Source organism: Haliaeetus albicilla, chromosome 14 (assembly GCF_947461875.1).
Source record: "Haliaeetus albicilla chromosome 14, bHalAlb1.1, whole genome shotgun sequence".
Classification (NCBI taxonomy): domain Eukaryota; kingdom Metazoa; phylum Chordata; class Aves; order Accipitriformes; family Accipitridae; genus Haliaeetus; species Haliaeetus albicilla.
Window position 1 is genome coordinate 3877231 of NC_091496.1, and position 19875 is coordinate 3897105.

The 19875-nt window shown below is 48.4% G+C and overlaps 1 protein-coding gene across 5 annotated transcripts in view; it reads left to right on the top strand.

Annotated features, from left to right (window-relative positions):
• The first annotated feature begins 712 nt into the window (after positions 1–712).
• PODXL (podocalyxin like) overlaps positions 713–19875 on the top strand; it is a 45974-nt gene continuing 26811 nt past the window's right edge. For 4 of the 5 annotated variants that reach the window (XM_069801542.1, XM_069801543.1, XM_069801545.1 and 1 more), the window contains exon 1: positions 713–872. In XM_069801542.1, coding sequence (XP_069657643.1) covers positions 833–872 — 40 coding nt within the window. In that variant the 5' untranslated portion in view covers positions 713–832. Of the gene's footprint in view, positions 877–19875 lie in introns of all 5 variants that reach the window. The other variant, XM_069801544.1, reaches the window with a different exon arrangement.

Genomic DNA, 19875 nt, shown 5'->3' on the forward strand with positions numbered 1-19875 from the left:
CCCCGAATCCTCCCCCAAACCCTCATCCCAACAAAAAAACCAAATCCTCCCCACCTCCCCAGTTCCAACTGAACCCCCAAATCCCCCCACCATGTAAGCAGGAACCCCAAATCCTCCCCCAAACCCTCATCCCAATGAAAACCACAAATCCTCCCCACCTCCCCAATTCCAATTAAACCCCCAAATCCCTCTCCCCATCTAGGTGAGAACCCCAAACCCCCATCCCAACTAAACCCCCAAATCCCCCCACCATGTAAGCAGGAACCCCAAATCCTCCCCCAAACCCTCATCCCAACAAAAAAACCCAAATCCTCCCCACCTCCCCAATTCCAACTGAACCCCCAAATCCCCCCAAACCCTCATCCCAACAAAAACCCCAAATCCTCCCCACCTCCCCAATTCCAACTAAACCCCTAAATCCCCCCCGTAGGTGGGAACCCCAAACCCCCATGCCAACTAACCCCCCCAATCCCCCCCTCCATGTAGGTAGAAACCCCAAATCCCCCCCCAAACCCCCACCCCAACCACCCCCCCCATGCAGACGAGAACCCCAAATCCCCCCCCACCCCCACGACCCCCCCAAATCCCTTGCAGCCTCCCTCCACCCCCCCCGTTCTCTCCCTCCCGGGGAGGGCGGGCGGAGGCGGAGGCGGGTCGGGGCCGGCGCGCACCTCCCCCGGCAGCGAGAGAAGGGGAATTGGGGTTTGGGGGGGGGACACGCAGTGGACACACGGGACCGGGAACACCGGGAAAACCGGGGGAGGGCAGCGGCCGCCCCGCCGGGGAGAAAAAGCTCCGGGAGCGGCGGCGGGGACGGCCGGGCCGAGGCACCATGCGGGCACCGCTGCTGCTGCTGCTGCTGCTGCTGCTCGGTAAGTGCCAGCTTCTCCCCCCACCCTTAGCTGCTTTGCTTTTTTTTGCCCTCGCCTTGCTGGGTCCCCCCCCCCCACCACCACCTTTCAAGCATCTTTCGCCTTTTTGCCTCCCCCCACCCTCTTATTTTTCCACTTTAGTTTGAAGCAAATCGGGCTGAAAGGCGGAAAATAAACTGGGGGATGCCGAGTGCCCACCCGCTTTCTGAATCCAGGGTGATTAACCCTCTTATTTAGAAACTAAGCACATCAAACCGTCCACGGCAGCTCAACTTGGGGCGCAAAGAGCCGCAGTGCTCTGTTTCTTTATGCGACGGTATCAGCTAAACACGCCGCTTCTTCATCCCTCACCCGCCTTCGCAAAACTCCCGATCAGGGGTTTGGGGTTCTTGAGAGACCGATGTGCAAAGCACGCCCCTCTTTTGGGGTCCCATCCAGCAAAGAGGGGGGAACCTTGGGTTCGGTTTGGTACGGCCGCTCTCGCAACGGTCCGGCGCGCCAGGTGCTGCACGTATCGGACGTGAGCCCTCGCCCCTTGTTCGTGGAGATGGCTTGGGAAAAGAGGGGGGAAAAACTGGTGGGAGACAGCAATTCCCTAATGGAAGGTGATGGTGAAGTTGGCAAAAGGGTAAACTTTTGGAGACCCTTTGGTGTGGGGCAGCTGTAGACCCGTGAGGGACGCATCGCACCAGGGAGGTTTGGGAGTGGAAACAGTGTCTTGGGTCTTGCGATAGTTAAGGGTGCTGTGGAAAGGGCTGTGGGTGATAAAGCGGGACGTCTGGTTCTTTGGCGGGGTGTTTTGTTGGAGAGATGGCCATAAACAGCACCGAAAAGTAGTGGGGAAAGGGAATGCACTGATTGTTTCAAAAGTGAATAAAGGTAGAGGAGTGGGGTATTGCCTCGCTGTATTCAAGGAAGATGAGGAAGGGGGAAAATAAAATAAAATGAAAATGAAAAGAAATAATCAAATCAAATAAAATAAGAGAAGGTGAAATCTTGCTCTGGGTCACGTCTCCCAGCAGAGCCTCTGCTGAGCTGAATGTGCTTTTATTCAAGGTAACAAAAGCTGGGCGACGCTCCGGAGGTAAAAGCACAAGTGGAGGCAGGGCCCGGGAGGTTTAACTATGGGGTGAATTCACAGAGGTCTGGCTGAAATCTCTGCCTGCTTGGTTTTTTCCTGCTCCTCTCGGGACTTGCGGTGCTGGGGCTTGGTGGATGAGCAGGTCCATCTCCCCCTGATGCCAAGGTGGGCTTTAAAAGAGAAGATTTCTCTTCCCATTAAAAGCCAAGAAGCCTCAGCCTCATTAATATTGGCATAAAGTAGGAGCTGCTAATGCAATTTTTCTTGTGCTGGCCAGAATGTAGCTGAGTTTAGCTGACTTTGCCTTCTCAGAAGGTTTTGTTCTGTTTTTCAAAACAGGGTGATAAATATGCTGGGATGGGTACAAAACAGGCTTTTAGGGGGAGGATGGGGGGGCACCTGTTTCTATAGCACTCTCAAGTGATCCTATTACATTTTTCTCTGAAATTATTTGATTAAATCCTTCAAAACAGTGTTTTCTGCCATTTGTTGCTGCTCTTAAGTTTTGAAATAAGCTCCTTTATTAAAAGAGGCCCTTTTATGTTGCTTCCTGGGTATTGGCACCAGGATTTTCTTCCTTAGGGGCCAAAACAGGCATCCCTCTTTGCTGGGTGTTTGGGTTTGGAGTCCCAGCAGTGCTTAACTCTGAGGCTGGTATCTGCTGCAATCATCTGAGCTACTCAAAGCCTAAAATTCATCTTTTTTTACCCCCTAAAATGGAAGAAGTTGGGTTTGTAAGTGAAACTGTAAGATTTTTGGTATCTTAAAAAATAGTAATTGGGATGGAGCCCATGTGATTTGCTCTGTTTAAATTGGATGTGAAATGGGTGGGTGAGCAGAGAGTTAGGTTTTCGAAGCGTGTTTTTAGGTGTCATGAGGAAGAAGGTGACAATGTTGTGTGTGGGGCAGAGCAGAATTGAGCCCAAGGTTGCTGAAGTTTTTAAAAGCAGCTATTTGGGGTACGGCTGTTTTGCTAGAAATACTGGCTTCCAGGTTCATATCATCCCAACCCTCTGATTCTGCAGAGATCCCACCTAATTTCTCCTGTCGTAAATCAGAATAAAAACAGCCTCAGATAAGGCACAGCCAGTGTGTACAAGAGATGCAGCAAACATGACATGGGGCACAAAACATCTTTAAATTCAACCAGCTTGCGAGGGGCTCAGAGTTACCCATTACATTGTGTTCACAGGACACTTCATTTTATTTATTCTTTCCCCATATTAGATCTTCTATCCCACAGGGGGTATGATAGCAAAATTACATCAGGAAGAGAAAACTGATACTTTTTATCCTCAGATGATTAAAAAGAGCCACCACTCAAACGTGTCCTGGGGGCAAAAAAGGCAGGAAGGGGTTTTACCAGAGATCAACCCTTTGCTCAGCTCAAAGCTAACCACAGATTGATGGGTTTTAAATCCTTGTTGCCAAAACACCCCTTTTCATTCCCAGAGCTGCTCTGGCTCCCTGGTACTGGGAGTTTGTGTTTGTCCAAGACAGGCTGTCAAAGATGTGCATTTTTTAAAATCCATTTTATCCATTGAATACTAATCTCGACATGGGCAGGAGCAGGCAGTTGGGGCCGTGTCTACAGGAAGAGAAAAAAATTGTTAACCAGAGAGTTTTAGGATCAGCATTGAAGCGGAGCGTGTCTTCTTATGTATTTGCTGTTGGAGGAACTTCGATAAGATTTTTGCAACCTTTTTGCAAGCTGTTTTAGCAGTGCAATGGCTTTGATTCCCCAGTGGCAAAGCAGATACAGTAATGATACCCCATGGGTCTGTTTAGAAGGCTTAATTAACGAATTATTTGTAAAGCACTTGAAGATCCTTGGATGAAAGGAGCTGGAACCATGCAATACACTGATTTAATTCCAGAGAGTTGCTTTAAAGGCTTATGATGAGGAGGCTGGTGATCATTCATGTCGGCGGTGATGGGAGACCGGCTGGAAGTATCTGCTCTCAGCATTTGCAGGGAGGCTGGGGTTGCGCTTTGGTTATTATTTGCCCTATAAATCACGCATTTTCTCTCCCCATCTGCACCCTCTAAAAGACCTAAGCCTGCTGACACCAGCTCTGGGGTGTTTGGGGGCTCAGGCCACTGGGACTGATGGAGGTTAATTATAGCCAGCGAGGATCCCTCAGGCTGTGCAATAACCCCCCTGTTATTCTGGGTGTTATAACACCATACGAGAGCAGAGAGAAGGTGTTGGGGTTTAGGTGCAGGACCGCATCCCTCCCACCTGCTCGCACCTGCCTTGAATTTTGGCCCCCTTCTCCACACTGCTGGACTGGATAGCCCCTTTGCCCTGTCCCCAAGGACCCACCGCAGCACCCAGAGCCCCCCCCGATGCTCCGTGGGGCTGGGGGGGATGCAGCAAGTGGGGCTTCATCCGTACAGGGTGATGCCCTGGGGAGGTGAGATCCCACCACAACACCCAGCTGAGCTGCTCTGTGCTACGGGGGGGGCTCAACTTCCAAGCCCAGGTTCCGTCAGTAGCTACATCTCCAGGTGGTCCAAGCACGTAGCAAACAACCGACCCGTGGGTGTGCAGAAATTCCTCCCTCCCAGCTGCTGAGCCGATGGGGAGCGACGCATAGGCAGACAACGTGCAGGTTGTGAGCCTGAGTATCCGTCTCACCTTCAGTCTTGGTCCCAGCCCAACAGCACGCTTGCACGACAGACGGCCACCCTCAGCTCTGCCAAGAGCTGAACATCACGAGAGGGTTTGAACTTTGCAGGAATCCGGGTAGCCCGGTTTGGTCCATTCCCCATGTGCAGGCATGTGAAATCTCGCAAACCCTCCGAAGCGTTTTCACATGCTTCTGTCAACTTCCGTGTCAAAAAACCTGTTTACGTGCACAGCTTCTTCCATAACTGGCCAATCTCCACCTAAGGATGTTGTTTCTGAATTCTTGCAATGCCTGCCCTTTTCTTCACAGAGAGCTCCCGACCAAACTTTGCTTTTTCTTTTTTTTTTATTGTAAAAGATACATACAGTCATCTGGCATTTGTTGTTCTCCAGATACCTGTTCTGAGTTCACCACAACCCCCAGGGTTTCAGCGAACAGTCCACGTTGCAGAGAGCAGTGCCTTTGGTCTTGGGATTGCCAGGAAAATCCACTGAGTCTTTCTCTTGCAGTTTGTGAGACAACCAGGCTCGAGCCTGATTCTGCATGGGGGGGTCTTGCAGGTCCTACTGCTTGCTGGGATTTGGGGATGCACCACCCATGTCCCCCAAAACCCTTTCCGTGTGCCGTTGGGGCTTAACCAAAAAAAATCCCTGTCTTCTTCCCCGAACTGCCTGGCGTGATGGTGTCCCACGCCCCAGGGTGAGGTGCTTTCTCCTGTTGCTTCTTTGTTATTTGGGAGGGACAGGGACAGTTTGTCCGAGCTTCATCAGTTTTTGACAGCTCTAATTGAGTCTTTGTCTGTTGTAGCGCTGGGCTGAAGCCTCGTGGTGTTTTGCTCCGGAGGTCCTTCGGGAATATGTAGATCCACTTAAAACTGAGTGGAGGCAGGAGGGATGTGCTCTGCCTGTATCACAGCTCCAGTTTCGGGGTGCCTAAGCATTGGGACTAGCCTATATCCAAAACCATGTTACTTTTGAGCTAAACAGCCCTGCCTGAGAAGGTAGGCAGAGCTAGGGAGAAAAAGATGATCTTCCTTGTTGTTGTACAAAAATCACATATGATATGCTGCTCTGAACTGAAGAGCTGAAATGCTGTTTAAAGGACTGGCTGTGCCGCAGTTTCTCTCTCTGTTTTGCATGTGTCTGCTTAGACTACGTGCTGTTTGGTGGAGAGACCATGTGGTGAGTGTTCAGGGATGGGGAGATCCTCTCATTTGGTGTCTCCGGGGCTGCTGCGGTACAAATAGCATCAACTATTCGTTGATGGCGAGCAGGGGGCTGCAATGCAACAACAGCTTTCCACGGCCAGGAGCAACCTCATGATGCTGCAAGGGGAGAAGTCACAAGCCACATTTAGAGGGCTTTTATCATGACACCTAGGAAATTTGGAGCTCGACCCTGTGCTGTGATTCAGGAGGAGTTACTGACTTTGCACTGCTCATTTCTACCCCTTTACAATGTGACGACTTGGAGCCATGCTGATGGGGTGGTATTTTTCTTCTAGCTAAACTCCCAGGTGATGGGTATCAGTGTCCTCACCTCCTTCCACAGCCAAGGGAGAGGGACAGGTTCCTTAGAGGCTGACTTAACCCACTTCAAGTTAGCTGCTGGCATTGAATTGCAAATAGTGCTAGAAATAATGAGTGCCTGGGGGAGTCCTGGAAAATGCCAAGAGTAATGTTACTGCCTTCTGGGAGTGCAAAGCTATGTGGTGGGTTATTTGGGGTGACGTTCTTGAGGGTTGCATGCACATATTCACTTGATTTGAGCCATAGTGTGTCTCAGAGTCAGCCTTCAGTACTGAATATTGCTGAAAGCCATTGGGAAACAGCAAATGCCAGGATGTCCCATCAACCCTAAAGAGAAAAAAAATCCTCTCTTCTTCAAGAGATGGAGTGAAGTTGCTCCAAACCCCAAAGGCACCAATATCCTCCATTGATCATTTGCTTATTGGGTCCCAGGTCTTGGCGATGAAGTTTTTCTCATCACTAAATGTGGCTGCTTTGCAATCCTTTGCATCTTTGCAGCGCACGCTGCTCTGCATGTTGCAGGCACCTTTTCTGTCCCTTAAATAACGTACGTCTCACAGCTTGCTTGGCTGCAGGCCAGGAGCACTCAGCAGATGCCGGTGACAGTTTGGTGACAAAGTATTGCAAGGAGATAGGGAGAATGCAAATGACTTATTAAAATTAACTCAGTGTAATGCCTTAACGCCCAACGTAGAGCAGAAGAGGTAACGAAGGGGAATGACCCTTTATTTTGGGTGACCAGAATTCGGCTTCACTGAAGCACCTGCTTTTAGATGTGCATCTGCAATAAACCAGCTGTGGGAAGGCAACATGCTGGGTTGAGATTTGGCTTTCAGCACGGCTCCGCTTCTGCGTAATATCCCAGGTCCTGTGTCTTGGTGTAGTGCTGGGGTTGGGTGGCAGCAGAAAGAGAATGGGCTCTGGTTTGGGCAAGCTGAGATGAGCTGTCTTGCAAAGGAAGGGAAAATCGGGAGTCCTGGTGTTGCCAGCTCTTCTGCAGTTGTGGGCAAGTTGTTTTTTCCTCCCACTGAAGGACTCAAGGTAATGCCATGTAGGTGCAGATACTTAACCCAGGTGTTTAAGGTTGGAGCTGAGTTGTCCTTGAATCCAGCTGCTGTTAGTGGAGAGAGAGAGAGGGGGGCACCTCCTGAAGAAAATTCAGGTATGTCTTGGGATGATTTGGCCCCTACAGATGTTTGTCTCCATACATGCTCCCCAACAGGGTCTGACATTACACAAAAAAAAGTCCAGGATCTGCCCCTGGAAACCCTTATGTAGCATAGCAGTATCTGTATTTGCCTAAAAATGTGGATTCCAGGATTTGGAAGAACTTCTTGGTGGTGGGTCAGGATTCCACCCTAAAGGCTGCAAAATGGAAAGGCAGATAAGAAGAACACGGTCTTTGGGTTTAAAAACCAAGTCTGTGTTGGAAGCCAGGTGCAGGACAGATGCCTTAGAAATAGGCTGATAGGATTTGCGTTAAAACCTTCTCCAAAATGGAAAAGGTAATTTTTTATTTCAGAGTTAGTCCTATTTTAGATGTTGCTTTGAGGTCTGGCTCATATTCTTAGCATCCTTAATAAAAATTGGATTAATCCAGCGGCTTTTTCTCTGTCTTACAAGCTCTGTGTGCAGGGGGCTTTGGTCTTATGCCACAAGGCTCATGAAACTGGTGAAAGGGAGGAGGAAGGTCATTTTGCAGTGGAAGAATAAGGCCTTAGTTATTAAAGGCAAAGGCTGAAATTTTCTTTCTCAGCCTTAATTGATTTTCGTAAATTTAACTGGAGGAGGAGGTAGACATTGGCTTAGAGTTATTAAGCTGAAGTACTTAAAGATATATTAAACCTGTTGTAGAGAAATGAGGAGACAACCTTGTCAGACATTTATTCTAAGTGGCTTCTGCTAGTTACAGGCAAAGAGAAAATGCCAGATTTCTAACTTTGACAAAGGGGACTTGAAAGACTCTGCAGAAGGGTTTAGAGAAACTGTGTTTGAGAAAGTCCTTCTTTGAAACCTAATAGCAAAGACCACTTTTTTTTTTTTTTTTTCCTCCTCCCTGGAGTCTAAAGGCAGGAGGGTGAGATAAGACATTCCACCACGTACGCAAATGGGGAAAAAAAACGGAAAAGTTTAAATGATACTGCTGCAGCCTGTGGAAAATGGATAGCTCTCAGGGTGACTATTATATGCTGCTTATCAAGATACTGGATGCCTTGACTATGAGAAAAAGCAGAGAAGTTAAAACGATGCACTGTACTCCCCAGCACGGATCCAGTTAGCAGTGGTTATACTGGAATATATATATATATACTGGACAAGTAACCAAGGTCCTGGATATATATATATAGTATATATATATATAAATATGTATATATACTAAATAAGCAGTTAAAGTTGTCCTTGTTGGACTTTTCTAATTTATTAAGCAACAGAAGAAATGTCATAGCACAGGTAAGGGAAGCCAGTTTTCTACCAGGTACTAGGCCAGCTAACAAGGAGCATCCTCAAACCAGGCTGCAACTGCACGACTCCAAAACCAGCATTCTTATTCATGCATTTTTTTCAGCCCTCTTCCCACTCTCTAGCTGCTGGTGACCTGATTTGGTTTCAGAGCCTAAACAAATAAAAACAACAAATAAACAAATACAAATTTGTTCCTATGGGTTTCTCTTGGCAACCTGGAGAAAGTAGCAACACGCAGTAAATGCATGAAATGACCCCTTCTCGTTTTATTTTCCTTTTTTAAATTTTTTTCTTCTAATATTGGTTTAGTTTTCGGACGGATCCATCCCCTGATCTGGTTTGACACATGCTATGAAGTGTTTGTGCTTTCCACTGCCTCTCGCAAAGGGCACATGAATTTATACTAAATCAAAGCAATGCCTTAAGCACACCAAAATCACACGTGGCAATGGAAAGCTGGGCAGCAGCGATGCACGTGCTGCAAATGGGATGAACCAGCAATTGCCATGGGTCTCCCGGCAAAACCTGATCCAGCCAAGAGACAACCAGGGCAAAACATGAGCGAAATGGGACACGGCATCGCATCGGCTGTGAAGCTGGCAAGTGAAAAATCACACCCTTCACCCTGTTTTTCAAGCACGCAGGAGTTAATCTCAGCCTGCCTCGGTGGCTCTCGAGATCATCACCTCCACGCTCACCCAAGCCTCGGGGTAATTCCCATGCCAAAAAAGCAATGAGAGATGCTGACCTCTTTGGCACAAGTGATAAATTTTCCTGTCCTGAAGAGTCCTGTGGAATATTGCAGAAGAGTAAGTTTTGAGCTTATTACAACACCCTAGTATAGAAAATTATTTTGTTTCCTTAAAATTTTCCCAGACAGCTAAAAAAAGCCCTCAAGACTCTCAGTCTGTGCAATTCTGTAGGCTTCTAAGGTAGTTCCTACCCATGAATGGTACCAATAAATCTCCATTAACTGCATTCAACAGGAGAACGTCCTTTTTTCTCATTAAAGCCTCACAAAGGGTTCAAAACCTCATTTTATGGCAGGGTGCTTTGATTTAAATTGATGTGGCTTAAATTATGAATTTTAATCATGATTTAAAGTACAGAAGAAGAAAGTCTTAATTTGAATGATTTGATTTTAATCATGTTTTTCATTTACAATTCATAGCTATATCCCTTAAGCAGGGCTGATTCTCCTCAGAATTCTTGCTCATTGTAAAACTCGGAGATTTACAGCCCACTCTTGCCTCTCAACTGTGTTTTCTAACCAGGTGGACACACTATGAACATATTTGTTTAAGCAGTTTTATAGCCTGCCACTGCTCTATTTTGATTTCTAATTTATGCATTTTTAAGTCTTCCTAGGTAATGATGAATAATACTGATTTTGGGCTTATTGGTGCAAATCACTCTACTTGTAGAGGAAATTTTTGTTAAACTGACAGATGCAAAAGAGCATTTTAAATTCCTTTAAGGTATATGAGGTAACCAAGGTCCTGGATACCTAGTGCATAAACTTTTCAACATACTTTGAGTTTAATGCTAAGCAATTCATTGAGCAAATCTCAAGCGTCAATCTTTGATGGAGTTAGTGACTGAAATGAATTGTTTCATGTCCCTTGAGGGTTTTGAATAAACAGGAGTCATTCTCTTAAAACTCACTTTTACTGTTTAAAATGGGAGAGGAAGCAATTTTATTTTTCAGCTGCCAGTTTCCAGTTGTTTTTGCAGCTTAGAATTAACTATTGATGGAGTGGCTGAATGTGTCTCTCCTTGATCTGCAGAGGGAATTTAAATGCCTAGCTGGGGTTTATACATTTGACCGTCTAACTGAAGGCAGAAGAACCCCATGCTTAGTGTCTGGGTACCCTGCATATCTGCCCAAGTGTGGACAGACAGCAATTAAAGGAAAGAAAAGGAAGAATTAATGAGGCTTCCTTTAACTGGCTGCCCTGTTTTTGTCTCACATCCAAATCCAGTCCTATTTAGTGCTGGAAAATTGGGTGTCCTGGTTGGGTTTAGTCCTGCTGCAATATATTTAATCTTCTCTTTGGTGCTAGATTGATAAAATCTAGCCTTTCACAAATTAGGAGGAGATTTGGTCCTGATGGATTGTGGCCCATGGCAGTGCACACACCCTTTTTCAATGGGACAAGGCCAGCTTGGAGCAATCTTTCTTGTGTTCAGGAGAGCAACATAGCCCAGCAGATCCTGGTGGACCTCCATCTACACTGCATGCCTGTCATGGGAGTCTCGAGAGGATGGGAGTGATAAACTTAATTCCCCCTCTTCTTTCCAAAGTAAAACACTACTAATAGACAGTTCTGCAAAGCCTGGTGAAGCCTGGATACTCTCACCCAGCCTATTTAGGTGCATCTCCTTGCTGATCCAACATGAGAGCATTTTCTCCAACAAACCTGAAAAATCAAACATTGCCATTTAAGGCAACAATCACAGGGGAAAAAAAGAAGGGGGGAAAAAAAAAAAAATCTTGACAACTGACACATCCTTGGTGCAGTGTCTTGAGCTCCTCACCATAGGACACCCTTTTCAAAGGACATCTTCATTAGGCAGAAAGCTGCCGAGAGCATCCGTGGCCACCAAGATGATCGCAGTTGCCACTCCTGCAACCGCTGCTCTGCACGTAGCCATTACAGCTATTGGGTTATCACCTCCACGGTGTGGACACATCTGCTTCTGCTACGACACGTCAGTTAAGGCTGATAAAGTTGTCCGATATGCTGCAGTTAGGCCCAGCTCAAGGTGGAGGATGCACTAACATCATTCAGCCCCCAGGCCAGATCCTGCAGCCCTCACTCTGAGTTTCATTAGGCCAAGACCCTCTTGGGCTGTTGGGAGGAGCGATATCCCATGATGGCCATGCTCCAGAGAAGCTCTGCCATGGTGAGTGGTTCTCAAAGGCTGGCCTACAATTTATCATCTCACCCAAACCCCTATTTTCTGTGGAGTTTTCCAACCAGGAGAAGGTTGATAGCAGGTGGGGTGGTGTTAAGCAATTCCTAATGAGGGCAAGGATGGCCAATACAACCACCTCTGTGGGCTGCACAACCAAGCACAAAGCCTGTCACCCATCACTGTCCACCTTCCCCATGTCAGTGTTCCTCCAAATCATGGCTTCAGCTGCTGGGGGGTGATTTAGGGCAGCCGAGTTGGGAAACAAAAGCTGTTCTTCTGGCAAAGAAAGTGGCACAACAAGAAGAAGGGAGGACTGGTGGGAGGGGGACAGTGAAAAGTGGGTACGTAAGGTTGGGTTGACAGCAAGAGAAGTAGGGGACCTCATGGTCAATGTGTACTTTGTACGGTCCTTTAAGAATGCCCTTTGTGAAGGCTTAGGGAGGGGAATGCAGAAGTCCAAACTGATGGGTTGATAAAGGAAAGAGATGGTTTTCTGCTTAAAAAAAAATACCTGTCTTTTTTGTGCTTCTATTATGAAGTCTGGCCATGGGCAGCTGACACTGCGCAGGGTAAAATTTGGAGGTTTTTAAAGGGTTTCAGTGGCACAGCCAGCCCCCAAGGGAACTGCTCCCTTCTCTTCATCACATCAGAGATGGAGATTACGGCATCTCATCGGCATCTCTGATGGAAGCAAAGTGACTCGGCCCCGCCAGCAGCTCCTGCTCCTGCAGGACCCTCTGCACGCACTCCCTGGCTAGTGCAGAAGCTCCCGTCATTGCAGGACATGGCGTGAGCAACTGGGTAGGCATCAGGATGGGTACAGAGCCCCAGCACGATGCTTGCTGGTGAGAAAGTCAGGGGGGAACCGCAGAGAGCTGGTGCATTTTGGACAAGACCCAAAGCCAAGCTCTGGCGTGGTGGTTGATGAGGTCCTGCTGCATACAGCTCTCCATATCTCTCAGCTATGCAGAAAAATCCCACTAACAGTCCTGATAAAAACCTGGAAAAAGCCTCCTAGGGAAAAAAAAAAAAAAATGTCAGGAAACCACCAAAAGAAGAAGCTGCGTGTGCCTTGCGGATTTGATGAGAAATACTTGGGGGACAGCCATGCCAAAGGAATGCCGGCTATTTCGGGGCTGTGTTTGTGTTTGAGCTGTTGGATGAGGGTTGCAGCTCTACGCTTTGTCTTCCGTGAGAGCGTTTCGCGTGTCTGGCGGGACTGCTCCAATCTGATTAGGAAGGGGCTCGCTCGGGGGGCGGCAGCAGCGATGCAGGGATGTAAGCTGCTTTCCCGGGGGCTGCCCAGAGCCAGTGAACACAGCCCAGCTGGCCTTTGAGGGAGGGTTTCCTTATAATCCAGCTCAGGAGCTGTTTTGGGGCTGGGGTTTATCTCTGTCTTGGCTGGGAAAATTGGTACCCCGAGGCACTGGAAGAAAAGGGGCTGGTAATGCGGATGGGCGAGTGGGACCAGAGCTAGGAAACCTCTGTAGGTGAATTGGCTTTGAAGCTGGTTTTTGGAGAGCGCGTTTAGGATTGCACTTTATTTACTCCCACTCTGAAGGCTGATGCTCGTCGCAGCAGGGGGCTTGGGGAAGGGTAAGAAAAGTGCAGCCCACAATCTGTTTCTGCGAGGATTTCGGCTCGGTCTGAGCAGAGGCATGCATCTCGTCAAGCAACAGGAGAGAGCAAGGGGTAATAAGATTTTGACTCTGCCCAAATCTGACAAGAGCAGATGCTCACAGCCTATCTCTGAAGTAGGTAGAAGTATTCCTGCCGCAGGAATTTATTTCAGAGACAGAGAAAGAACCTCAGATCTCTCAGTTCCTGTTTTAAGCAGTAAGACTGTTCTTTGCTGAGACGGACAGAAGTGTGTGAGGTGCCTGTGGGCAGATTTCCCACATTTGTCCCCCAAAAAGGTAGGGAATGGCTTGTTATAGCAGCTTGGTGCCACCTGGACCTCACTGGACTTCCCAAAGCCAAAGAGTTGCAAATTGTCCCAGCCTGTTCAATCCATGGCTGTTGTCATGAAACTACCAAGAGTGGGTAAAGGAGGAGCCCTCTCCTTGATGACGTAGATTAGGAATAATACATTTTTTTTTCATAGTAATAAATATCAGCTTTTGGATCTGATTGGATCAAGATTTGAGCCAGCTTCCCAGGGGTGAGTGTCCGTGTGTGCGTGCAGCAGCACAGTGCCGAACATCCTGCTGCTGTAACTCATCCCCATCGCAGCTGCCTTCAGCCCTCCATGCATCTGGCCTGTTTGCAAGACGGGGATTTGCTGCACTTCTTGCTTTTCTCCAACACTGTTCTGCTCCCGTTTGGGAGAGCTGGTTCAAATCCTACAGCAGCACAGGACTTGGCCATCTGCTGGGTCCATAGTCTCAAAATGCAATGCCTGGCTTCCAGCGTGCGTGTCCTATTTATTTGGCTACTGTGATGGGCAGAAGCTTGCTGGGCAAAGGACCTGGTGCTGTTGTTTTGCATCATTCGAGCATTTCAGCCTCTCATCCGTGACACTGTGGCCCACATAGAGAGATCTGGGTACTGGAGGGAACTGGTGATGGATAAGCAGAGCAATGCCAGCTAACAGGGGCCAGGAGCAAGCTTGCACCAGACAGCAGTATCTGGAGAAGATAGGCTTGCTAGTTTTTAAGTTTTTAAAGCAATAATACAACAATCAGTTACCAAGAGTTATCAATAAGTGGTGCTAAAAGTTGCTGGTTGCTTTTGATGTCTCAGCTCTTTCTTCCCTCCGTGGTCAGCAGGCTCAGGGCTTGATTTCTGAGAGCTGCCCTGAACAGAGTCAAGGAGCATTTTGCCCAGACAATAATTTCCAGCGATGTCAGGATGAGACGGGGCTCAGGGCAACAGGAGGGTCTTTTTGCACATCTGATTGTGCTTCTCCAAATGTGGATTTGAAGTCTGTGTGGGAATTTTTCAGTTCTGCCTTTCTATAATCAGGAATGCTGGTTTTCTTGTGTCTCATAAAATAGGGTAGTTTTTGCAGCAAAGCCATGCCTTGCTTTGGCAGCGACCACTTGCAAACATTACAGAGCTGTTCAGGTAGCTGCAGCCTTCACCAGTGTAGCACATCCCCAACATGGGGCTGCATTTGGTCACCCTCACCGTTCCCATACCTACTCCCCAGCTCCAGGATTACAACCAGCAGCACCCACTGAATCGCAGTTCAGAGCCCTCTCCCTCACTCTCCTCTGCTCTGCTGATGACTTTCTGCGGGTCCCATCACGGACCTGACCTGCAGTCCCTGCCTTCTTCTCCCATCTCCAACCCCACCACAACTCCAGCTCAGTTTTTCTAAAGGAAACGTCCAAGCTCACGTGTCAGAGTTTTGCTGCTGAGCCAAAAGCAGGATCCGGTCTCCACCATCCCGGGAGCAGAGTAATTTGGATATTATCATGAAGCCCAGCCACGTGTCCCCCTCCTGCACCCAGAGCTGCTGCTCACCTCCCTGAGTCCTCTCCAAGGTGGGAGCCCAACGTTGGGTTTGCAGACCTGCTGGCCTCTTTTAGGAGAAAGAGGAGGATGATTAACAGCAGGGAGGGGATGCAGCTCCTTCTTCCTTCCTGCTTCCTTTGCTCCCTTCCCTTGCCCTGCCATGGCCTGCCCTGCGGCACGACACTGCCCTGGAGAGAAGGGTTCCAGTGGCAGGGAGACGTCAGTGAAGACCTGAGCTCAAAAGGTGACATGGGCAGGGGTCTTTTCCATCCGGACCACCTTGGCTGTAAGTGCTGCAAGCTCTCCTTTCCGCTGGATAGCATTTAGGATTTTCCTCCTTAACCAGTGAGTCTCTTCATGTTTAAACTCACTAACGTGACCACTGTTGCATGCTATATTTGTATTATATATCATATGATTTGATGGAATTTCTCAACACGCAACCATGCCATTAAAACCTACCGCAGCCTGCTTGCACTGAGTGCAAAGCGCTGCATCCCCGACCCGGTGACATCCCACAACTTCCCATGCTCTTCTGCTCAGCTGTAACCACACAGGAATCTCACTCCTTGCTGGGCTGCTGGGTGGACAACATTGTTCCCCTATTGAGTCATAACAATGAGGTCATTGGGCTGGAAAGACAATGTCATTCAGCAGCCAAGAACCCAGCTGGCTGATCCCGGTTGTGTCTCATCTCCTATGACAAAGCCACATTTAATTGACTAATTAAAGCCATTGCAGGCTCCATCTTGGAAGGGGTGACCAAAATGCACATTGTTCTTTGTCAGCATTAAGTCAGGCCAGTTGGCCAACTATTAAGCGAGACCCTTCTTCCTTCTCCACCTTGCAATTTGCTGTGTAGGCCTAAATTCCTGGTCCTGGCAATGGAATAACCTCCTCAGACATGTGCCACCATGTGTTTCAGAGCAAGCTAACTGTTTGAATGAGGAACCAAGGCCCTCAAGAGAGCCCACCCAAAGCCTACTGTGCTCTAACATGACCCAGCTCAAACCACTTTGGGATGGCCTCTCTGCATTACCATCCCACCTTTTGTTGGACACTCGATATTTTGGGTTCCCAGCTCCCATAGGAGTTTGATATTGCACCTAAACCTATGGCATTGGGGTGCTCCTATACCCTGTATACCCTACAAGGACAATTTGCCTGGCCCACATACCCTATGAAGCTATGTGTCCACAGCAAATCACTGCTTCCCTCAACCGAGGGCTCCTGCAGTGTCGGGACCCTCACCGCTCTCTGAATGAAGATGTTTTGAGCCCTGAGACCAGTGGGCACTTCTGCTCTCGACATTTCTTGTTCTTATTGCCATTCTGAATAAGATCATCCTGTAAATAGTGAATAAATGTGCCCTAAGGGACTTCTCAGGATAAACGCTGTTTAGTGCTGCTAGGTTGCCATTTCCATTAAACCCTCAGGTTTTTTTTCCTGCCCGCAATGTGATTGTCTTAAATCAGATTTATCTTCTTTTTGCTGCCCAGGCCCAGCTGAGCAGGAACGCTGGGTGTATGTTTACCACGGCTGGTGTCCCAGCCCTAAAGCACAGCAGCCGCTTCTTTTGAAGAACATACAAAGCAAGGAAGAGGAGCAATTGTTTGGGAGGAAGTTGAACCATAATATAATAGACTCCCATGGGGATTACTATTAGTAATTATTTGTATTGCTCTGGCACCTAACCAAGGTTGGGGCCCCAGTTAGCAAGGTGCTGGACCAGCCCGTAAAAGAAGACAGCTCCTCTATCCGAAATCTGTCCACTCTTGCATGAAGAGACAGGGGAAACTGAGGCAGGGAGAGGTGAAGAAATGTAACCAGAGTTGTTTCAGAGGGTTGTGGCTGAGCAAGGATGTGAGCCAGTGCATAGTGCTTACAAAAGCATCCTTTCTCTCGGGGGGAAATGGTTAAGGCTCCTCTACTTGTGCTGCTCACAGCTACATATAAGAGGCCACTGGGTAATAAATATGCTGTGCTGGAGAATCCTGCACTAGGGCAGCACTGGAAAAGGCCATCTCTCACCGTTTGTGCCTTTCATCAGTGATTCCTGTGATCGTGTGTATTATATTAAGGAGAGGAAGAGCAGGAGCTGATGAAGAACAGAAGTTCTTCAAAAGGAAACCGAGTCCCAGTGCTCTTGAAAAACAAAACAAAACAAAAAAAAGCCAAAATGGATATTCTTTTTCTGTAAAACCGACTGTTTCAGGAGAGTTAAATAATGAGGCAATTATGAATTTGCCAACAATAGAAGTTGATCAGATTACACAGCCTGTAAAGCCAGATCGTCACTGGAGGCATTTGGTGGGAAAGAAACTCCGTGCCAGACAGTCTTTAAATAGTTTTGAATAGGAGGGAGGGTTAGCTGTGTCCTTCCCTTCCTAGGCTCTCCCCACCTAAAGAATAGCACTGAGCCTCCTGCCAAGTCCGCCGTGTCCAGTCAATGCCCAAAGGCTCGACTCGCATGCACAGCTATATAAATATAGGTAGGTGCATATGTATATGCATGTGTATATATAGAGCTCCGAATTATCCGGGAAGACCCCACCCTGAGGGAGGTGTGGGTGGGGAGCTGAAGAAAAAAAGGTGGGACCCGAAATAGCACCGACACACAAAGGATCCCAAGGAAACGTGGAGCCCTCCGTGCGGCGTTAACAGGAAATCTTTGGGCTGCTGGCTCGGTAACCCTGGCTAGCCAAGGTCATGGGGGACTCATCGTGGCAGAGGGACAGATCCTGCCACCCAGCTTGGCTCCTCTGCAAAAAATGTAGGGTGAAGGACGTGTGGTGGCAGCTTTTATGTCAGTGAAGGTTTGCAGGTGTCCCAGACATGCCTGCAGGGGAACTTGTCCCCAGCATAGCTTCAATGAGCAGCAAAGTGGTGGCACTGTGGAGTGAGTATTTAACTAAGGATCACCCAAAATTTTACTTAGAGAGGCTGGGATGCTTGAGGAGGTCACTAGTGCCTCTTGGATGTAGCTCCTACATCACTTGTGTCTTTAGCCACTTCACATCACCCCACCTTTGAGTCTCAATGAACCAAAGATCATAGAATCATAGAATAGCTCAAGTTGGAAGGGACCCATAAGGATCATCAAGTGCAAGATGCGTTCAGCTTCTTGTCTTTGGGTTCATCCTGGCTCAGTGGTGAGCAATACACAGATGGGCTGGGGGAGGCAACGTGACTCACGACCCCAAAAAGGTTAAAAATAAACTGGCTGGAGGGCGTAAATTTGGGCTGACTTGTGACTCACCGAAGGTGCTGGGCGCACAAAGGAGGGTGAGGCTTCAGGTCTTATCGCCTCCTCGCCATCGCTTTTCCGCTGGCCCTTTCTGCCCTCAGGGTGGGCAAGCATCCTCCAAGTCCTGCCTTGAAGCATAGCCCTCGTCAGGGGCTGGCAGCCTCCCCACCGAAAACTTTGGTGGCAGGAACAGGCAGAGGCTGTTGCGGGAGGGTGATTCCTGTTGTAAATCTTCGGGGGAGGCGGGGAGGAAAGGGAGGTGCAAGAAGCGAGGGACAACGCTTTGCAACACCACAGCGGTGCTGTGTGCCAGCACAAACTGACCTTCCAGTCACCCATCTCCATTTTTTTTTCCGCTTGTACCGGAGCTGCCTGTGACCAGGCTGAGGTCCTCTTATTCCTTTAGGTTTGGAGTCTCTCCTCTTGTTTTCTGTCCCTTAGGGCTGCAGCTTGGACCTCCTCCATGCTGGGCTTCCAGCAAGTGTCAGCCTCCAGCTGAGGTTGGCATCCTCAACTTTGATGGCACAAGTTTGGGGATTAGATCCCTCCTGCTATTGCCCCTCTGTGGTCTGGCTTTGTTGGTATGTGAAGTCCCAGAGAAGCCAATAGTCCCTATATGGGTTTGGGGTTGACTCTTTCCCTTTAGGAAGAGCCCCTGCCACAAGAAAGGGCATATTTCCTCCACTGCCCTTCCTCATTGCAAGAGTTAGTGTGATTCATACAAAAAGCGGGGATTTTTTTTGGCTGGAAAACCTACCCACAGGAGGTCTGCACATTTGTCCCTTTGCGAGACCCTCGCGGCCCTCATCTCTCAGGGACAGTCTAGACTCATCGCCAATGCACAGCGCCTAACTTGAGTGACATTAGATGTGACAACTCTTCCCCAGTGCTGGCCAGCTGGCAGAGGTTCAGCCAGCAGGATAAGTAGCTCAGGGCTAACTCCCTCCCCACGTTGCTCAACATGAACCCAAATATGAAACCAGCCAGCTGGAGAGGAGGACAGGGCGATGAATTCGGTCTGCCTGTGCCACCCAGCGAGGCTGTTTCTCGCTGTGGATAGGCAAGCCCACCTTGCCTCTCTGTCCGCTTGTCTATCCTGTCCTAGAAGACAGCGGACAGTGGATGGACCCCACTGCCTGCTGCACCATGCACCCACTCCCCAGTCCCATGGCGTGGTCCGTCTACTGTCTTCTTCTTGTCCTGCCTTTCTCCATGACAAAAACTGAGCAAATAGCAAGAGCTGCTGACGTGACATCAATCAGAGCTTTCCATGTCCAGGAATCAGGAAAGGGCAACCTCACCTGGGGAGGCAGGTGTGCCCCATCCCCGATGTTTGGTCAGTGTCAGTGCCCAATGCGACGTTTGGGGGCTTGTTTGTGTGGGGACCATCACCAGATTTCTCCTGAATTATCTTTCTTAAACTGCATCAGCTCCCCCTTGTCGGCTTTCAGAGCTAAGGAGACTTTAATTTGATTTAACCTACTTCATTTTAGCTAAATTAAATGAGAGCTGATTTAAAGCTGAACAAGAGTGGCCACCTGGTGAGTTGTGTGCACTTTGACTAATCCACTCTGAAATCATACCTTCTTTTAATTTTAGATTAATTTTCTTGAGTACCTTTGTGTAGACAAGCCATCAGGCTGAATAAAAATCATTCCTGTCTCGGAGGCTCA